The following is a 15,927-nucleotide window of genomic DNA, read 5'->3' as shown; positions in this document are numbered from 1 at the left end:
AGATTGAGATCTTCTTACACAAAGCCTGGGTGGGCCTTTCACCAGCTGCACTAGAGACGTGAAGTTATCACATTCCTCTCCATAACATTCCTCAAAGTGGACTTAGGTAACTGATAACAACAGTGCTGTTACGTGTCATTTAGGAGGAAAATCTTGCTGTTATAATAATAATAATAATACAAAGGTGGAAAGTTCAAAGCTGGTTGGCTGATGTTCTGTGGAAAGCTCAGCAGCACGCCCTATATATTGCAAGAGATGAGAGGGACCAGCTTCTTTTTCCATTGCAAAAATGCGCTCCAGCGTCTTCCCGCTCTGCCTAGCGCTTCTATCATGTTATGCTCATGGTAGTCCAGTCTCTGTAAGTAAAAACCTAATTTCCACAGGCTCCTCTCAGTCCAGAGACGTCTCATACCTTATACTGCTTGTATTTTATTCTCTTTCAGGTTGGGCACCTCTCCAGTGAAGCTGGTAAGTGCTCTGCGAGCCGTTTCGAGTTTTGAAGCATTTTCTTCTGCTTGCTGTGTGCCACCACATCTGAGCACATAACGTTTTGTCTGTCTTGCAGCAGCAGATGCTGAAGCTGGTGAGATAATCAAAGACATTCCAGACATAAACTTAGGTGAGTTCATGTCTAAATTCTCACAGGGCCTGAAAAATTGTGAGCAAAATGCCAAGTTTTCATTATTGTTAAAAAGATGTGTGTGTGTGATGGTCAGGTAGTTCATGGTAACAAGGGAAATGAGGTTAAGTGAGCTCTGAATTACCTTCCTCTGGCTATGCCACATGAATCTCTCCTCGGGCTGTAACCCTACGTAAACAAGGGATGCAGGTGTCTGTCACTTCTGAATTTTGGACAGACCTACAGTGTTAAGGCAGTAACACACTGTATCAATTGGAAAGGCTCTGGAGTCCCACCAGCATTCCTACAAGCTCTATGTGACTTTTATAAATTTTTGCAAAGTGGAAATAGCTTAGATGTTTATTGAACTTCTATACATCGTAAGGAAATCAGATGGAAAAGACACAACACGCTGTACTGTCTTCCTAAATTATTTTTATTTCCCGTAATGCAAATTTCTATACATCCTTTGATGGGGCACTGTACAATACTCTTCCTGATGCATTACTCAATATTACTGTATTCTCTAAAGCGTTGTCTCAATGTGTTATCAAACTAGACATGGATAACGGTGGCCACCAGATTTCTGCCACTAAAAATGCAGACATTGCTGAGTAGCAAATATTGAGTAGAAACTTTTAGGCCTGTCTCTATATTTTAGTGTAAAGAGGCTGGTCCTTCCTTATTTTTTGTAAATGCTCAAGGACATTGACCTTGTGTAAGTAGGCTCAATATGGTTTATGAGGTGAAATATGTTTGATATTTGATATTTCATTTACATTATCTTTCATTAAATTACTTTTCAGCTGCTGGACTCGACCTCTTTCAGGGTGATATCTTGCTCCCTGTAAGTAATTAAAAACTTTAGCACTTGTCCTAATTGTATTTTTGGCACAAATCAGCCCATCTCCCCTCACCAGGTACATCACCATTTCTTAATTCCCTTTTCAGCAAAATCAGCGAAATGCCCTAAGAAATGAGACCTACAGATGGAAGTTCCCCATTCCCTATATTCTGGGTGATGACCTAGGTAATGCAGATACTTTATTCAGATTTTAGCTCCAATCCTTATTTGCATTGGTGTCACTGTGATAAAAAATGTGCCTTTTTTAGAACTGGTTCTCTCACATTAAAATTCACTAATAACTAGACAGCTCTTTTGTATCAAAACCGTGGTTTTAATTCTACAGCTGTCATAACAAAAGACAATTTAATCAAATTCAATCATTTTTCTTTTCAATCATTTTTCTTTTGGTCCCATGTGTATATCTGTGTGCCTACCTTACCTCTCCAGGGTGAATGTTCTGCAATGCATTAAAGGTGCTTTCCTTTTTGTTTTCCAGATCTGAATGCCAAAGGAGTAATTCTCCAGGCATTTGAAATGTTCCGTCTTAAGTCTTGCATTGATTTCAAGCCATATGAAGGAGAGAGAACCTACATATTCTTTAGAAAAGAAAGCGGGTAAGGTTTATATCAATTTCTGTTTAGTTTTTCTGTGTAGAATCACCTGGGAATTCATTCCATTTGACTGCATCAGTCTAAAAGTTTAGTCTAAGGTTCTTGTCATCAGAAAAAAAGAGGCCACTAAGAAAGCAACACATCTTCCCTTCTTAGACCCAAAGCTTGGAAGCAGCTGCCTCCCTCTGCTGACTGCAGAGGGTATTTAGATGATGAACTCGGAATGGGCATCTGATGTTTGGATGGTTACTCTTTGATGAGGTGAATTCCAGCATCTCTGGATTTTCATCAACTGCTTCCACTTTGATGTTTTCCATTTCAGTGGTGGGCGAAACGACCCCCATGTACATCCTCTAAACATGTCAAGGATATGAAAAGCCAGAATTTAGGTTTTGAAATCTTTGGCAGACAGGTCAAAAAAAACTGTGGAAAGCCAGTTTATTGTAATATTGCTACTGGTTTGGCGCGGCTCTTCTTTTAGTGAAAGGCTCTATCAAAATTTGAAAGGGTTTTATACTCAGAGATGCGGGTTTTCAGGAACGGGAAAGATTTATTTTATTTCCTATATCTAAATGTGTTTTGAAAGAACACCTAGAAAAGCACAAAAATCTTCTCACTGTGTCAGCTGAGAATATTTCTTGTTCTCCCAGAACTTCATAAAGGCCTAGAGGCACTGATTTTTCTGCCCTCAGCTCTTCCTTGGGTAATACGTCCCATGACACTTCTCTTACAAGACCGCAAGTACCATGATTTTTGACAAGTTGCTGCTGAAGAGCCTGGTACTAGAAACTCCCTGGTAGCAGCCATTCAAGGGACCATAGGCTCAAGTTCTTTGTTTTAAGTACCCACATTAGTGTGCTCAGAGCTCCTTCAACAAACTCCACCCAACACTGCTTTGGGACGTGCAAATGTAGCTACAGCCCCAGCAGATGCTGTTTAGCAGTTGCCTGTCACATCACCCTTGGACTGCCCTAAAAACTTCCCAGAGAATTTGCTGAGGAGCTCTTTTCCTGCTCAATCATGATTAGCTTCTGCTGAGTCATGGAAGAGTGGCTGGGCCCTCGCAGAAAAATGTGATTTCACACCTGTGGCCAATGCATTGCATAGTTGCTGTTAAAAAGGACCATAAATCCTCCTAGATCTCTTCTCTAGCCCAAGTGACTGCAAAAAAGCTCAGTCTGTCTTGACAAGTTTACTGGTTCTGCACATGTATTATGTTTCTTGGCAAAACGGCAGCTGATATGGGGCTAAAATTCTCTGGATCTCAAAAATCAGGGGTGAGCACGTCTAAATAGAGTGTACGTAAAATGCTGGCCTCAAGCAAGTGACAGTGAACATGTTTTTGAGTCTGTTTTCACGGTAGACTATCTTTAGAGTATCAAGGCATCTGGTCAGCATCTAAACAATGATTTAAGTACTCCTTTTACATTTAAACCTTTTTTGATATTACTTTAAATCCAATGAGCCTACCAAGAACTTAAATATGGAGAAGAAATCTACTTAACAGACAGTAAGATGTCTCTCTTTCTCAGGTGTTGGTCCATGGTGGGGGACCTGCAGACTGGGCAGAACCTCTCCATTGGGGCAGGGTGTGACTACAGAGCAATCGTGGAACATGAGATCCTGCACGCGTTAGGATTTTACCATGAGCAGTCGAGGATGGACCGGGATGACTACGTGACAATCTGGTGGGATGAAATTATTACAGGTGGGTTTTGACCTTCAAGTCAGATTCTGTGAAGTGCAGGTTCGTCAGTAGCTTGTTTTCCACCCTAGATTTTAAGACCTCCTTAAAGATATGATTTTAGAAACACTGGGCCACGCCTGGGACCACTGTAAGTCAATCTGTAGCTGTAGCTGGATTTTGATACAACTTCTCTGATCAAAGACCAGGAACAGCACTAAAAGTGATTAATCTTGTTACTCACCTGGTCTTATCTTGAATCATGTTGATGAAGATGATGATGATGTTAACAGTATCTAGACTCTGACTTTTGGGCCCCTTTTTCTGTACACTGCAATGAACTGCCTCCAAAGCAAAAAGTCTTACAATGTGCTATTGTGAGCTCCGTGATGTACAGAGATATCGAAAAGCTCCACAAAACAGTTCCCGTTCTCAGATTGTTGTTTTTTGTTTGTTTTTTTTTTTTTCCTCAAAAAAATGTATTATTGAGTCCTCTCAACTTATCCGTGGTGTATTCAGTAGCTACAAATCTGGAACACCAAAAAAATGGTACAGATGATGGACTTTAGTGTGACACTATTCTGAATGGAGTCCTGGGGCTGGCCTGATGTCCTTACAATCAATTCCTATATTTTGTAGGTTTTTATCCATGCTATAAAATCTAATTTTCTAGTTAGGCAAACTCATTAAGTAGAAAACTTCTGCTGAAACCATTTGAAAGACGCCTGCTCCTCTAAAGGGAAATAAGGCTGATATTGATAGGATTGTGCTCTGTGTGTGCATCTGTGTGCACCTGTTCCCACATTAGTGATCTGCAACCCCCAATTTAGTAGCATCGTAGCAGTTTTTTGCCATAATGCATTTTCATAAACTGCAATACAGATAGCTGGCTGGTAAGAGAAGAGATCCCCTGTTGATGGTGCTGTTGACAGAAAAGCCAGTAAGCCTATTAGACTTCAGAGAAAACACACAAGACAGCCTAATGAAATTGCCACCGTGATGCATGGTTTATTTCTTCTGAAAACACACAGAAGTTACCCTTTGCCTGGTAATGATCTTAAAAGCCAAGATCGTTACACATGCCTGTGTCCTGCCAAGACTTTTTCCCCAGTTGTAAAAAGCCATAGCACTTAATTGGAAAGATTCTCACAGTTTTTGATAAAAGGTGCAATTCAAGTATCATCTGTAAGAAAACAATCCCAAGCTCTTACACAATCTCCAGCCTTGGACTGAAGACCTTTGTGCCCGGAATGGACAATGTTGGCAATCTCTCTTTACTTCCATACCAAAGTATGTGAAATGGCTCCCTCTCTCTGCCCTAGCAGACACCTTCATAATGAAAAACTTTCTCTAAGGACAAATTATTTCACCAAGGAACCATGAGAAACGTGTTTCCAAAAGAGAAATATCATAGTAATATTATCAATCTAAGGTAAAAACATTTTTTTTTTTTCCCACAAATTCCTAATGTATTTTTTGCTTCAAAGAAGAACAGAACCTGGATATGCTCCAGGACTCTCATATCTGTCCCCTTAATGAAGGGAGGGCCTCTCCTTGTCCATATAGAATCTAATAGCCTGGGAAACGTTTGCACCAATATTCACAAGCTTGTGAGTCCTTAATCCTTAAATTCAGTCCTTCAGGATGCTTACTATTAGACCATCTAATCTGACCTTCTATATATCCCACCCTTTACAGCTCACCAATGTTTGATTTTGAACTTGCTGAAGTCACGTGGGAGGGTGCAGAACTGCAATCTAAAGACACTTCTTTTGTTGTCCAAATGACTTCATAAACAAACCTTGCTAAATTTGAATATTTTATTGGAAAGTAATTCCTTTTGGGTATATCAATTCTGCCTCAGAAAACTGTATCCAAGGGGCCGTGCTAAAGCCATTTCCTTTACCATGTCATTAACAATGAAGCACTTTTCTGTTCTTTTGCCAGACAAAGAGCACAATTTTCTGAAGTATGATGACAGCTTCATCACTGATCTGAATACCCCCTATGACTATGAATCACTGATGCACTATGAACCATTCTCATTTAACAAAAATGAAAGTATCCCCACAATCACAACGAAGATACCAGCATTTAATAACATAATTGGCCAACGTCTAGACTTCAGCGCCATTGACCTGGAAAGACTGAATCGCATGTACAACTGCAGTAAGTCATAATTTAATCATGGCAAACTGATTCTTTGTTTATACTTGGGCCTCACTGGTTCACCTCCCTTTTGTCTCTAAAACCACAAAAACTCTTCTCAGGCGCTCTTGAGGAAGTATGAGAGAAGACCTGTGGTGTAGACACCCAAACAGTTTATTCCTTCCTCATCCCTCTCTTTGGCTCTGCTAACTGTCATTAATTTTTTAAAAGTTCAATTAGTCAATGAAAGTCAACCCATTCACATCTTTTCTTCCATGTTGCTCCTAGGGGCTCAGACATGTGGTTGTGTTCTGCTGGTGTATGGGCAGATTCATTGTGCTTTTGTGAGGCGAATGCAGCTGTACTTTGTCCTCTTTTACTGACATTTGGTCTTAATTAGATTATTTTGCACCTGAGATTGGTTAAGTCTAGAGTCCAGTGCTGTCTAGTTGGTTGCTAAGCTGGTTCACCACAAGATGTTATCACCGCATGCGATTTTTAGCGAGAACTCACCGTCCCCATGGATCTGTCGACAGAAGCATCAACTCGCAGGCAAACTCAGCCGAACCGGCCTAAGGTAACTGGGTGAACTTTGCTTGAAGTGGAAGAACAGTGCTCATGCTCATCAAGCAGACAAGTGGGCCATGAAGAACAATAACCTCCAGCTGCGGAATGGTTAAATACAACGCCACCACTCTTCACAAAGTGACTTGTCTCTCCAAGGCTTGCAGGCAGGCACAAAGACAGCCACCATCAGTCACTGGGTGTCAGTCGCCGCATGGCAGTTTGTTAACCTTCTGCAAGGTGGTCAAATGTTGCTGTCTTTATGCAGGGAATCCCTCCAGGAATCAAATATTTCCTCTTTTGAGTCTTTGGGCTCACATCTGCTCACATCTGTCTTCTCTATGTGATGTCTACACTAATGTAAAAAACCCCCCCAAAATTAGACCTACTAGAAAACTACTTTGGAGGTAATCATGTGTGCATTTTTTTTTTTTTCAGCTTCAACTCACACTTTTTTGGACCAGTGTTCTTTTGAGTTTGAAAATATCTGCGGCATGATTCAGGGTACCAGAGATGATCTAGACTGGGTCCATCAACTGAGCAGCGCTACAGGGCAGGAAGACCACACACTTTCTGGGCGCTGTAGAGGTAAAATGAAGTAACAGAACACTTACCTATGGAAAAGGGGTTAGCTGGAGTAATGATCCCTTTTGGCATGTCTGTTGTGGTCTGTGTGCTTTAAATATAGCGTCTTTTTAATTTCTGTGAACCTGTTATTGTGGTCAATGCTTGAGAAAACCCAGCACTGGCTACTCTGAAAACACAGGATTAAATGACCGTGTTTAAGACACGACCCAGCAAACATCCGAGTTGCAATGTTTCTAGTTAAGAAGAAAGCCTTTTTTCTTTTCCTGTGTCCTGGCCCTGGGAGTGTGTTTATGGTTGCACTCATGCTCTCATTAAGATTTTTCAGCGTAGTGGAAAGTTCTCCACACCAGCAAGATAAAAGGGGACAAAGAACAATCTTAAGTAGAGGCCTTTTAAATGTAACCTGGAAAAGGATTTACTGCAACCTCCGAAGTCTGAGTAAAAGTTATGTTACCCCACGATAAGAACGAAAAAACACTCATAGCCACTCATAAATGTTTGCAAAGCGAATGATAAGCTTGAGCAGTGCTGGTTCTGGGGGTAGAAGACAGTTGCAAAGTATTTTATGATAAGAGTTTAGGGATAATTTTCTTTTTCACATGGTAATTTTGTCATTTTTCAAAGGAAGAAAAATCTCAAAAAGGGTGGAGTCAGCCCCAGTCACAGTGGGCTAGCTTACAAATGACAATAAAGATTAAATCCCAACAGGCAGTTCTGAAAAGCAAGGGCCTGAATTGTTATTTAGACAGGAAAAGCTACTACAGACTTTAAAAAAAAAAATAAATTACTTTTGTTGTAAATTTTGCCCAAGTTCAGAGTGAAGGAATCCTGACTTACAGAACATTCAGTTGTGCTTTGTTACTCTTTGATAAAGGAAATATTCGACTTGCTGCACTCAGGAGTAGACTATTCCCCTTCTGTGACCCACCCACTGGAAAGAACAGATCCTCAACCTTTTATAATGCTTGTCGATTGGGTCCGAGAATGCAATATAACTCAATAAAACCATCTGACAGCTTCTATAAGTACACGCTCCTAACTTTCATCTGACTTTTTTCATTCTTTCTCTCCTTTTATTTTTTTTCTCCATGTAGTATAATTGTAACTAAAAAAGAATTCAGCTGAGTTGCTTGAGATTATTGGGTAAAATCCAATCTCTCTGAAGTAAGCACTTAACTTGCACTTATGCTTTAGCATCTAGTGACTTGGTGCAACGTAAATATTGATGTTCTCTGAAGAGTACCCCTCTGGAGAGGGTTAGGTGCCTCTGAGGATCGCCAGAGTGCCTAGATGAACTGCATGAGTAGGGAGCGCCTTTCCTTTTGGAGACCTTCAAAGGGTCATTGACTCCGTCAGGCATTTACACATTTTTTGAGAACTCCTTCTGCAACCACCTCAAGTGGGGGTTAATTTCAGGTTTCTAACGCAGAAGAATTGTATTTTGCCCAAACAATTTGACTTCTTTGGGTTTTGACTTATTACTGCCTAAACTGAAATAGGGAAAGAACAGCCTGAGGCTTAGAGAGGATCTGGCAGCCTGGGTCTGGATTTGATCCCTGTATCCCCATGCTGAAGTCTGCTAAGGCCATATACCAACGGCTACGGATGCTTAATGTTGCCATTATTATCAAAAAGGAGGTAGAGTCTAGATCATCTGGGGCTTTGACACCATAATAAGCTCAATAATGAAGTGAGGCACCTGAATAAGGCTCCCAGCCCCGTTTCTCACTTGGAACAACAGTGATCATGCTTATATTTAACATAAATTTATCTTACGGTGAAGTGTCATAGATGTGCATGCAGCAATTAAGTATCTTTTGGCAAAGTTTCTATGGGTATGAATTCAAAGCGTAGGTAATGGAGAATATCCCCCTGACAAGGTTAGAGTGAACAAGATAAACACCTCGAACAGCTTCACTCACCATGCAGGAGGCTGTTCTGCGTTTATCCAGCTACGGGTTTAACTGATGATGGCCCAGATGTTAGCTTGGACAAAGGTCCAAGGAACCAGCCCCCAACAGAGGAAGCTTTCACACAACAGCTAAAAGAATTTCACTTGTCAATTTAATTATAGTCTATAATGAATAACTAACGCAATGCAATACAGATAAGATGTCACAAGTCCATGTGGTACCAAGATAAGATGCATGTGCAAATAATGAATCCCTTGTAAATATAAGGATAAAAGTAGGCATTTCAAATTTAAAGTAAAGAAAATGTTAGTGGGAAATTAACTAGAGGGGCAGAAATTCTTAAATATTTTCCCCAAACTGAGAAGCTGAGTTGTGAAAAGTTTTTCAACAAGCTGTAAGAAAGAGTTTCTTCCTGTTCAAAGTCAGGAGAGTGCTAGTTCTGTGTCCAACCCTTTTTTATTATCTTTATCACTGATAAGAAATTACCGAATTACCTTACCCTTTACAAGGTAATATAGCATGTGACCTCTAAGATCTCATCTTTAGACTATCCTTCAGTATAAATCAAGTAAAAAAAATGTGTCTACTAGTTACTTGCAGTCAGCAGTGAATCCTCTGTCTCATTTCTCTGATGTTCCCGGTGCATCCAACTTCCAACTAAACCAAGTAATGCAAAATTGACATAAGCTGCCAGCAATGAGTTCCATACGTACACTAAACTACTAGTCCTGTTGTTATCCTGGTCTGTCTTGGACGGTTATCACATACCATTTCCTCTACTATTCATGTTAACTACTACGTTTATGCCTACTAAATTTATCATTTCAACTGACAATGATAAATTTACACCATGCAGCTAGCAGGATATCTGGAAAGAGACAGTGACACTCTACGCTTTCTTCCCAGGTGCTGGCTATGTCATGTACTTCAGCACCAGCTCCGGCAAGGCAGACGAGGTGGCAATCCTAGAGTCTCGAATCCTTTATCCAAAGAGAACTCAGCAGTGCCTCCAGTTCTTCTATAAGATCACAGGAAGCCTTTCTGACAAGCTGATCATCTGGCTTAAAGAGGATGATGGCACTGGAAATGTTCGCAAGATGAGGAAAATTCAAACCTTCCAAGGTAATTCTGGAAATACGAGGAATATATAGAATATTAGGGGAGGAAAAGTTGTCTTACTGAGTCCGCAAATGCAGTGGATTTGCTCAGAAATCAGAAGATTTTCCTGAACCTAACGGAATATCTCGCAATCCAGCTAAGGATTTTGGTATTACAAGAGGGCATTTAGCAGTGAAACTGTGGGTTGTAATAAAGTAATTTCAGTGCTCTGCAGCAAAAGTCACAATGTTCTGAATAATGTACTGTTACACCCAGTGATTGAGAGGGACCCCAAACTGTGCTGGAGATCAATTGTCTAGTTATGGCTGTTATATGATCTAACAGTCAACTGTTAGGATATAAATACCTGTGCTCGTCTGCAGTCAATAAGAGTCCCAGCCTGATTTTTATATGATTGGAAATATAAAAACATATGTGGTTTTGGAAATGCGAACCGAGTTCCCACTTCGTGTGATTTTGCTAAACAGGACAAATTCAGCCACTGTGGCACTATGCGTTTGTGTTGTCAAAACCCAAGACCTGCGATAACCTGCCTATATCAACCTGCAGCAGTTTGCAGGGAAGGATAAGTCCCTGGAAAAGTGGCAGGAGCTGTTAATTCTAACACCTTGGGTCATTGACGTCCATCCACTTGTTATGTCTTGGCCCTTAGCCTGTTCCCTTTATACTAGAGACTGACATTCACTAATGTGTGAAGAGTTCCTAATACAATGCGTCCAAACTATTTAGAATGATAAGGCAACGTGAGTATATTATAATCACAATATCAACTTAAGATCTTTAGCCTTCAGTACTCTGTGAGATGACCGGTTGTCTCCAAAAGCAGCTGGAATGGATATCTGGGAATAAGCTGCTTCATAATATCACTGATCATGCTGATGGCAATGTTTCGTTTTCTTTTTACCAAAGCGGATAATGACTATAACTGGAAAATTGCCCACGTAACCCTCAACGCTCAGAAGAAGTTCCGTTACATCTTCCAAGGACTAAAGGGCAACCCCAGCTCTTCGTCTGGTGGGATTGTGATCGATGACATCACACTGACCGAGACCCCCTGTCCCACAGGCGTGTGGGTCATTCGGAATTTCAGCCAAATCCTCGAAAATAAGTCAAACGATGTTATTCAAAGCCCCCGGTTTTATAGCCCTGAGGGTTATGGTTTCGGCGTAAGTTTGTATCCCAACTCCAGAATCAGTGGCTACACTCGCATTAGCTTTCACTTGTGCAGTGGAGAGAACGATGGTGTTCTGGAGTGGCCAGCTCTGAACCGCCAAGCTATACTCACGGTGCTGGACCAGGACCCTGACATCTTGAAAAGGATGTCCGCAAGCAGAAGCTTCACCACAAGCAAAGACCACATTAGCTCAGGTAAGTGGGGTCTGCCTGGAGGAATGACGAAAATGAAAGCCAAGGAATCCATGTCAGAGGACTGAGTGTAGGACTCAGAGCTGGGCAACTTTGGCTGTATTTCCCAGTTTGGGACACTTTCCGGTGTATGACTTTGCTGTGTATGACTCGGAATTCCTGTCTGCTAAAGATCATCTGGTTTGAAAAGTGACACATAGAAGGCTGGTGTTATTATGAACAATCCCTAGGATATCTGAGTTTGACTCTAAATACAGAATTCTCCTAAGAGCTGTCAATTCCCATTCTACTTGTGGTTTGCCCGTTATGATAGGTGACATATCGCCACAAGATGCTATAATGCCAGCAGGGTGCTGTATTCCACTACTAAATCAACAATAATTTAGGTTAAAACTGCATTTTGGAGGCTTCATTAACTTGAACATACGTGGTCTGAATGCACAGGGTTCACATTGTAGCTGTATTTAAATAAAAAAATACCTGAAAATGCCTGTGAGATCAGGCTGCGAGACAAAGCCTGTCTTGCTTGGCTGTGGGTAGGCTTCAGATTACAAACTCTTTCGGTCAAGGGCTACCTTTTAACTCCAAGTTTATATAGTGTGTAGCACCACGGTTCCACATCTGCTCCTAGGATTCCCCGTGGATGTGTTAATTCAAAGAAATAAGAACAACAGGACAATGCTGAGTTTGGTACAGAAGAAAATACTAGAGGTGAATCTCCATCCCCCTTAGCTTTTTCCAGTGGAGGCTTAGTACACATTTTTCAGTAGGAGGTTTTAAACCTTAGGTATGAATAGGTTTAATAGAACCATAGCAATGAACAAAATCTGCTAGACTCTGAACCACAGGTACTTAAAAACTGGTAAGGGAGTGTCCTTACACAGGAGGGAGCTCTTAGCTGGTGACAATGAGGAGCTAACTTGCATTTGGTTAGTCCTCAATGAAAGGGGAATTTCAACGCCCTCACATGGACTAAGAGTCCTCAGGCAGACTGTATCTAGGGATATGCTGGCACCCATAGTTTGTCAGTCCTCTGATTTTTTTTATTTTTTTTTTTCCTTTGGGCGTTTCAATTCTGAACTTGATTTTACAGCATAAATCCCGTTTAACACTGTAATGCACAAAAAAAGTCATATCATACTTCCAGCTGCCGAACTTTGTGGTTCTCTTTCATCACTCATATTCTCTTTGCAGGTGCTAATGGAACCTTAATATGGGAGAAACCATCAGTTGCTGGGAAATTTGATGCTTCATGCAATTGCTATAGAACTGTAGACTGGGGGTGGACTAACTTTATATCCCACAGCCAGTTGAGACGGAGAAGCTTCCTGAAAAATGATGACCTGATTATTTTTGCAGAATTTCATGGTAAAGTCCCTCTTCCTGATTGTCCTTACAAAAACAAATGGGTGGTCCTTTATATCTCTTTACACACATTCAAGTAACTATTGCCACCTGCCTCTGAGTCATCTTCTCTTCTGATGGGGACCAACTTTTAAAAGCATTTCGGTGTCTTAGTTTCAGGTGGGTGACATTGGCTAAAGTGATTGTGAGTTCAGAGGAATTTAAATGGCAATGATTTACTGAAGGTTAATTTCTTAGACAACTTTATCCATAGCTATGTCCATTTCTAAGCGTTGAACATACTAAAAGACCATCCTTGTTGTGTTTATTTTCAAACAGAACAGCCACAATTCGCATAATTTTTCAAAGTACAGAATACCACTGATTGACCTAACTAGTTACAAAAATGTCAGTATTATTTTCTGTCTTGTGCTTTAAATATGCAGAACTTGCTGTGGTACAGCAAAAGCTCTGTAAAGAGCAAATGGGCAAGGAGTACCCTGCAGTCCACAAAACACCCTGTGAGCCCCTGGTGTGAAGAATACTACATATAGCATCACTCACTGCTACCTGATGTCTTTCTCCTCTTTTTTTCTTTTCTTAAAAGATATAAGTTACCTCAATAAAACTGAAGTCCCTGTTGAACCTGAACCATTGGCCTTCATGGAAGGCCTCATTCTTGAAAGGCAGAAGAGGGCAGCCCAGGATAGGGAGCCCGTGCAAGACCGGATGCCTTATCTGCAAGACCCGTGTGACCCAAACCCTTGCCAGAATGATGGAGTCTGTGTGAATGTGAAAGGGAGAGCAAGCTGCAGGTACCACAGACCTCTTCCCTGCTTGCCTTGACTTTCTTCTGAACCAAATGATGTAGCTAATAAGTATTCAGAGCTACAGACCTCAGAAGTCTGAGCCACTAGGTTTTCAAAAAACAGTAGGAACAAAACACTTCACCGCAGTGACTGGTTTCTAGTAGCAGCCGGTTCATGGGGAGGCAAAGAAACCCCACTCTGTGGTGCTTCCCAGGGATGTAAATAGCCTCCAAACAAGGTGGGGATGTTGTGACATGAACCCCTCTAATCGGAACTGCCCATCCAGGATAGTGCATGTGAGGACCTTGAGGTGGGCCGATAGGGCAGGACAAAAATCCTCATCCACGTGAATCTGTACTTTATTTTTCCAGGTGCCCATCAGGACGTGCCTTCTTCTTTACGGGTGAGAGATGTCAGTCAAGGCAGGTCCATGGGAACATCCTGGGAATGGCAGTTGGTGTAATTGCTGGAACCATGGTCTTAACCATCGTCCTCATTTCCATGATGTCTAGAAGATAAAGAGCTGCAGGGGAATAAATCTCAGCCTTGTATTTTTCCATAGTTCATAAGATATCAGTTTTCAGTGAAAAATGATAAATACAACTTGTAGAAGACCAGTCAGCATATGGATGAAATGCTTTATCAACATCTTGGCGGCAATCTGGTTACTCTGTAGGACTTGGCAATTAAAGAACATCACGTAGAACTGCTGTCTAATGTAAGTTCATATCCTGCCTCTCTTGTGTATTCTTTGAATGTAATTTCTTCATCCAATAGCAAGTGCTGGTGCTGGAAGTCTGTGCATTTAATCTTAACAATAGAACACCTCAAAATACTGGAAAAAATCACATAGAAGCACATATATTAAGATTCTAGAAATGTTCCTATAGAGATTACTCAAGAAATCTAAGGGGTATATAACCATGGGAATGTAAGTCAGTATATCAATACTCATTTTCCGTGGAGCTGTGCTGGTTTACAAAATCTGAGTAGCTATTACACAGAATTCATAGTAAAATACTACTATGTCTTTTTGGCCAATTCTCTAGCAAGGAAACAATTTCATATCAAAACTAGTTGCCTTTCCAGGAGACCTCACCATAGAACGTTTTCAAATATTCAAGTGTAAATCTATTCTCTGGACGTAATCCGAAGTTCTTTTAAACATCTATAAAGCTCCCTTGATTTCAGCAGGCAGTGGATGAAATTGGAGCAGATCATCAGTTGTCATAGGATTGGATCTGTAGCAGTTACTATTAAATTCATATCCCTTTGGAAATGACAAGTCAGGGAGAGGGGTAGGAGTGTAGGAAGATAAAGACTGGGTCTGTGATACTGGTGGGTGCTGGATAAGGTGTTAACACCCTAGAACTTCTTGCAGATGGCAGGAAGTAGCCATTCTAACGTGTCCCAAGATCTCAGCTTTTAAGGGCTCTAACAGTTTCCACACTTGAAACTTGGTTGCCCAGGTTTCCTCTGAAAGGAGTTTCTTGTTGTCTGCATATCAGAACAGAAAGCGTTCAGAATGCAAACGATAAATAATTGCAGAGGGTGAAGCTGCCCTTGTATTTATCACATACCCCTCACAAGGGATGGCAGCCCAGGGAAAACGCGCTCTCGTGGCAGTGGGTTGTACACAAGGAGCTGGTTTCTGCTTGTTTTTACACTTGGATTCATCCTGGTGCTCACATTAGTCCCGTTAAGTAAGGACAAACCATCCAAATAATGGTTTATTTAATGAAGGCATTATCGACAAGTTATTACTCAGTTCCTCTTAGTCTCTGCATTTGGAATAAAATCAAACCAAACATTTATATCAGCTTTTCCTGTAACATGTCTGACTATCTGGTTGGACCTCACCACAGGTAAAAGATAGTTACAGATCTGATTACCTTCTGCCAGCTGGATTAGGGGACTCCCCCTTGGGTCAAGGGACTCCCCAATCCCAGCTGACAAGCTCATAAATGTCACAGGGTTATGGAATGAAAGACAAGGGATCCATAAAAATGAATACAATTGTGGGGTGCAGCTTGCTAGTCAATGTGTGAGGCAGACAAACAAGAGACAGAGGATCCAGGCAAATCCCAGTTAAGTAATATCCTGCATATCATTTTGGTGTCCCTAGAGTAAAAGGACACCAAGAATAAAACCGCAAGCTGTCACCACTAACTCCAAAAACATGCGTAGGCTCTGACACTGTTCATTTTACTTGTGTAGACAGAGCCCGTGTCTTCGCCCGTGCCAGACCACACACTGACTGCTCTGCCAGGGCGCCTTGTGATGGCAGTTCCTCCTGGAATGAGGCTGTTGGTCTTG

The 15,927-nt window shown here is 41.2% G+C and overlaps 1 protein-coding gene across 1 annotated transcript; it reads left to right on the top strand.

Annotated features, from left to right (window-relative positions):
- Positions 1–211: 211 nt before the first annotated feature.
- On the top strand, positions 212–14,436 carry MEP1A (meprin A subunit alpha). The gene is made up of 14 exons (XM_063330613.1): positions 212–358; positions 444–468; positions 566–619; positions 1,426–1,466; positions 1,571–1,649; positions 1,963–2,080; positions 3,610–3,785; positions 5,709–5,930; positions 6,912–7,061; positions 9,881–10,096; positions 11,003–11,461; positions 12,653–12,826; positions 13,410–13,617; positions 13,983–14,436. Exons 1-14 carry the CDS (start codon positions 290–292, stop codon positions 14,128–14,130), a joined length of 2,139 nt encoding a protein of 712 aa, XP_063186683.1. The 5' UTR covers positions 212–289; the 3' UTR covers positions 14,131–14,436.
- Positions 14,437–15,927: the final 1,491 nt, after the last annotated feature.

This window comes from Chroicocephalus ridibundus, chromosome 3, assembly GCF_963924245.1.
Source record: "Chroicocephalus ridibundus chromosome 3, bChrRid1.1, whole genome shotgun sequence".
Taxonomy (NCBI): domain Eukaryota; kingdom Metazoa; phylum Chordata; class Aves; order Charadriiformes; family Laridae; genus Chroicocephalus; species Chroicocephalus ridibundus.
This window is presented reverse-complemented; position numbering and strand designations above follow the sequence as displayed.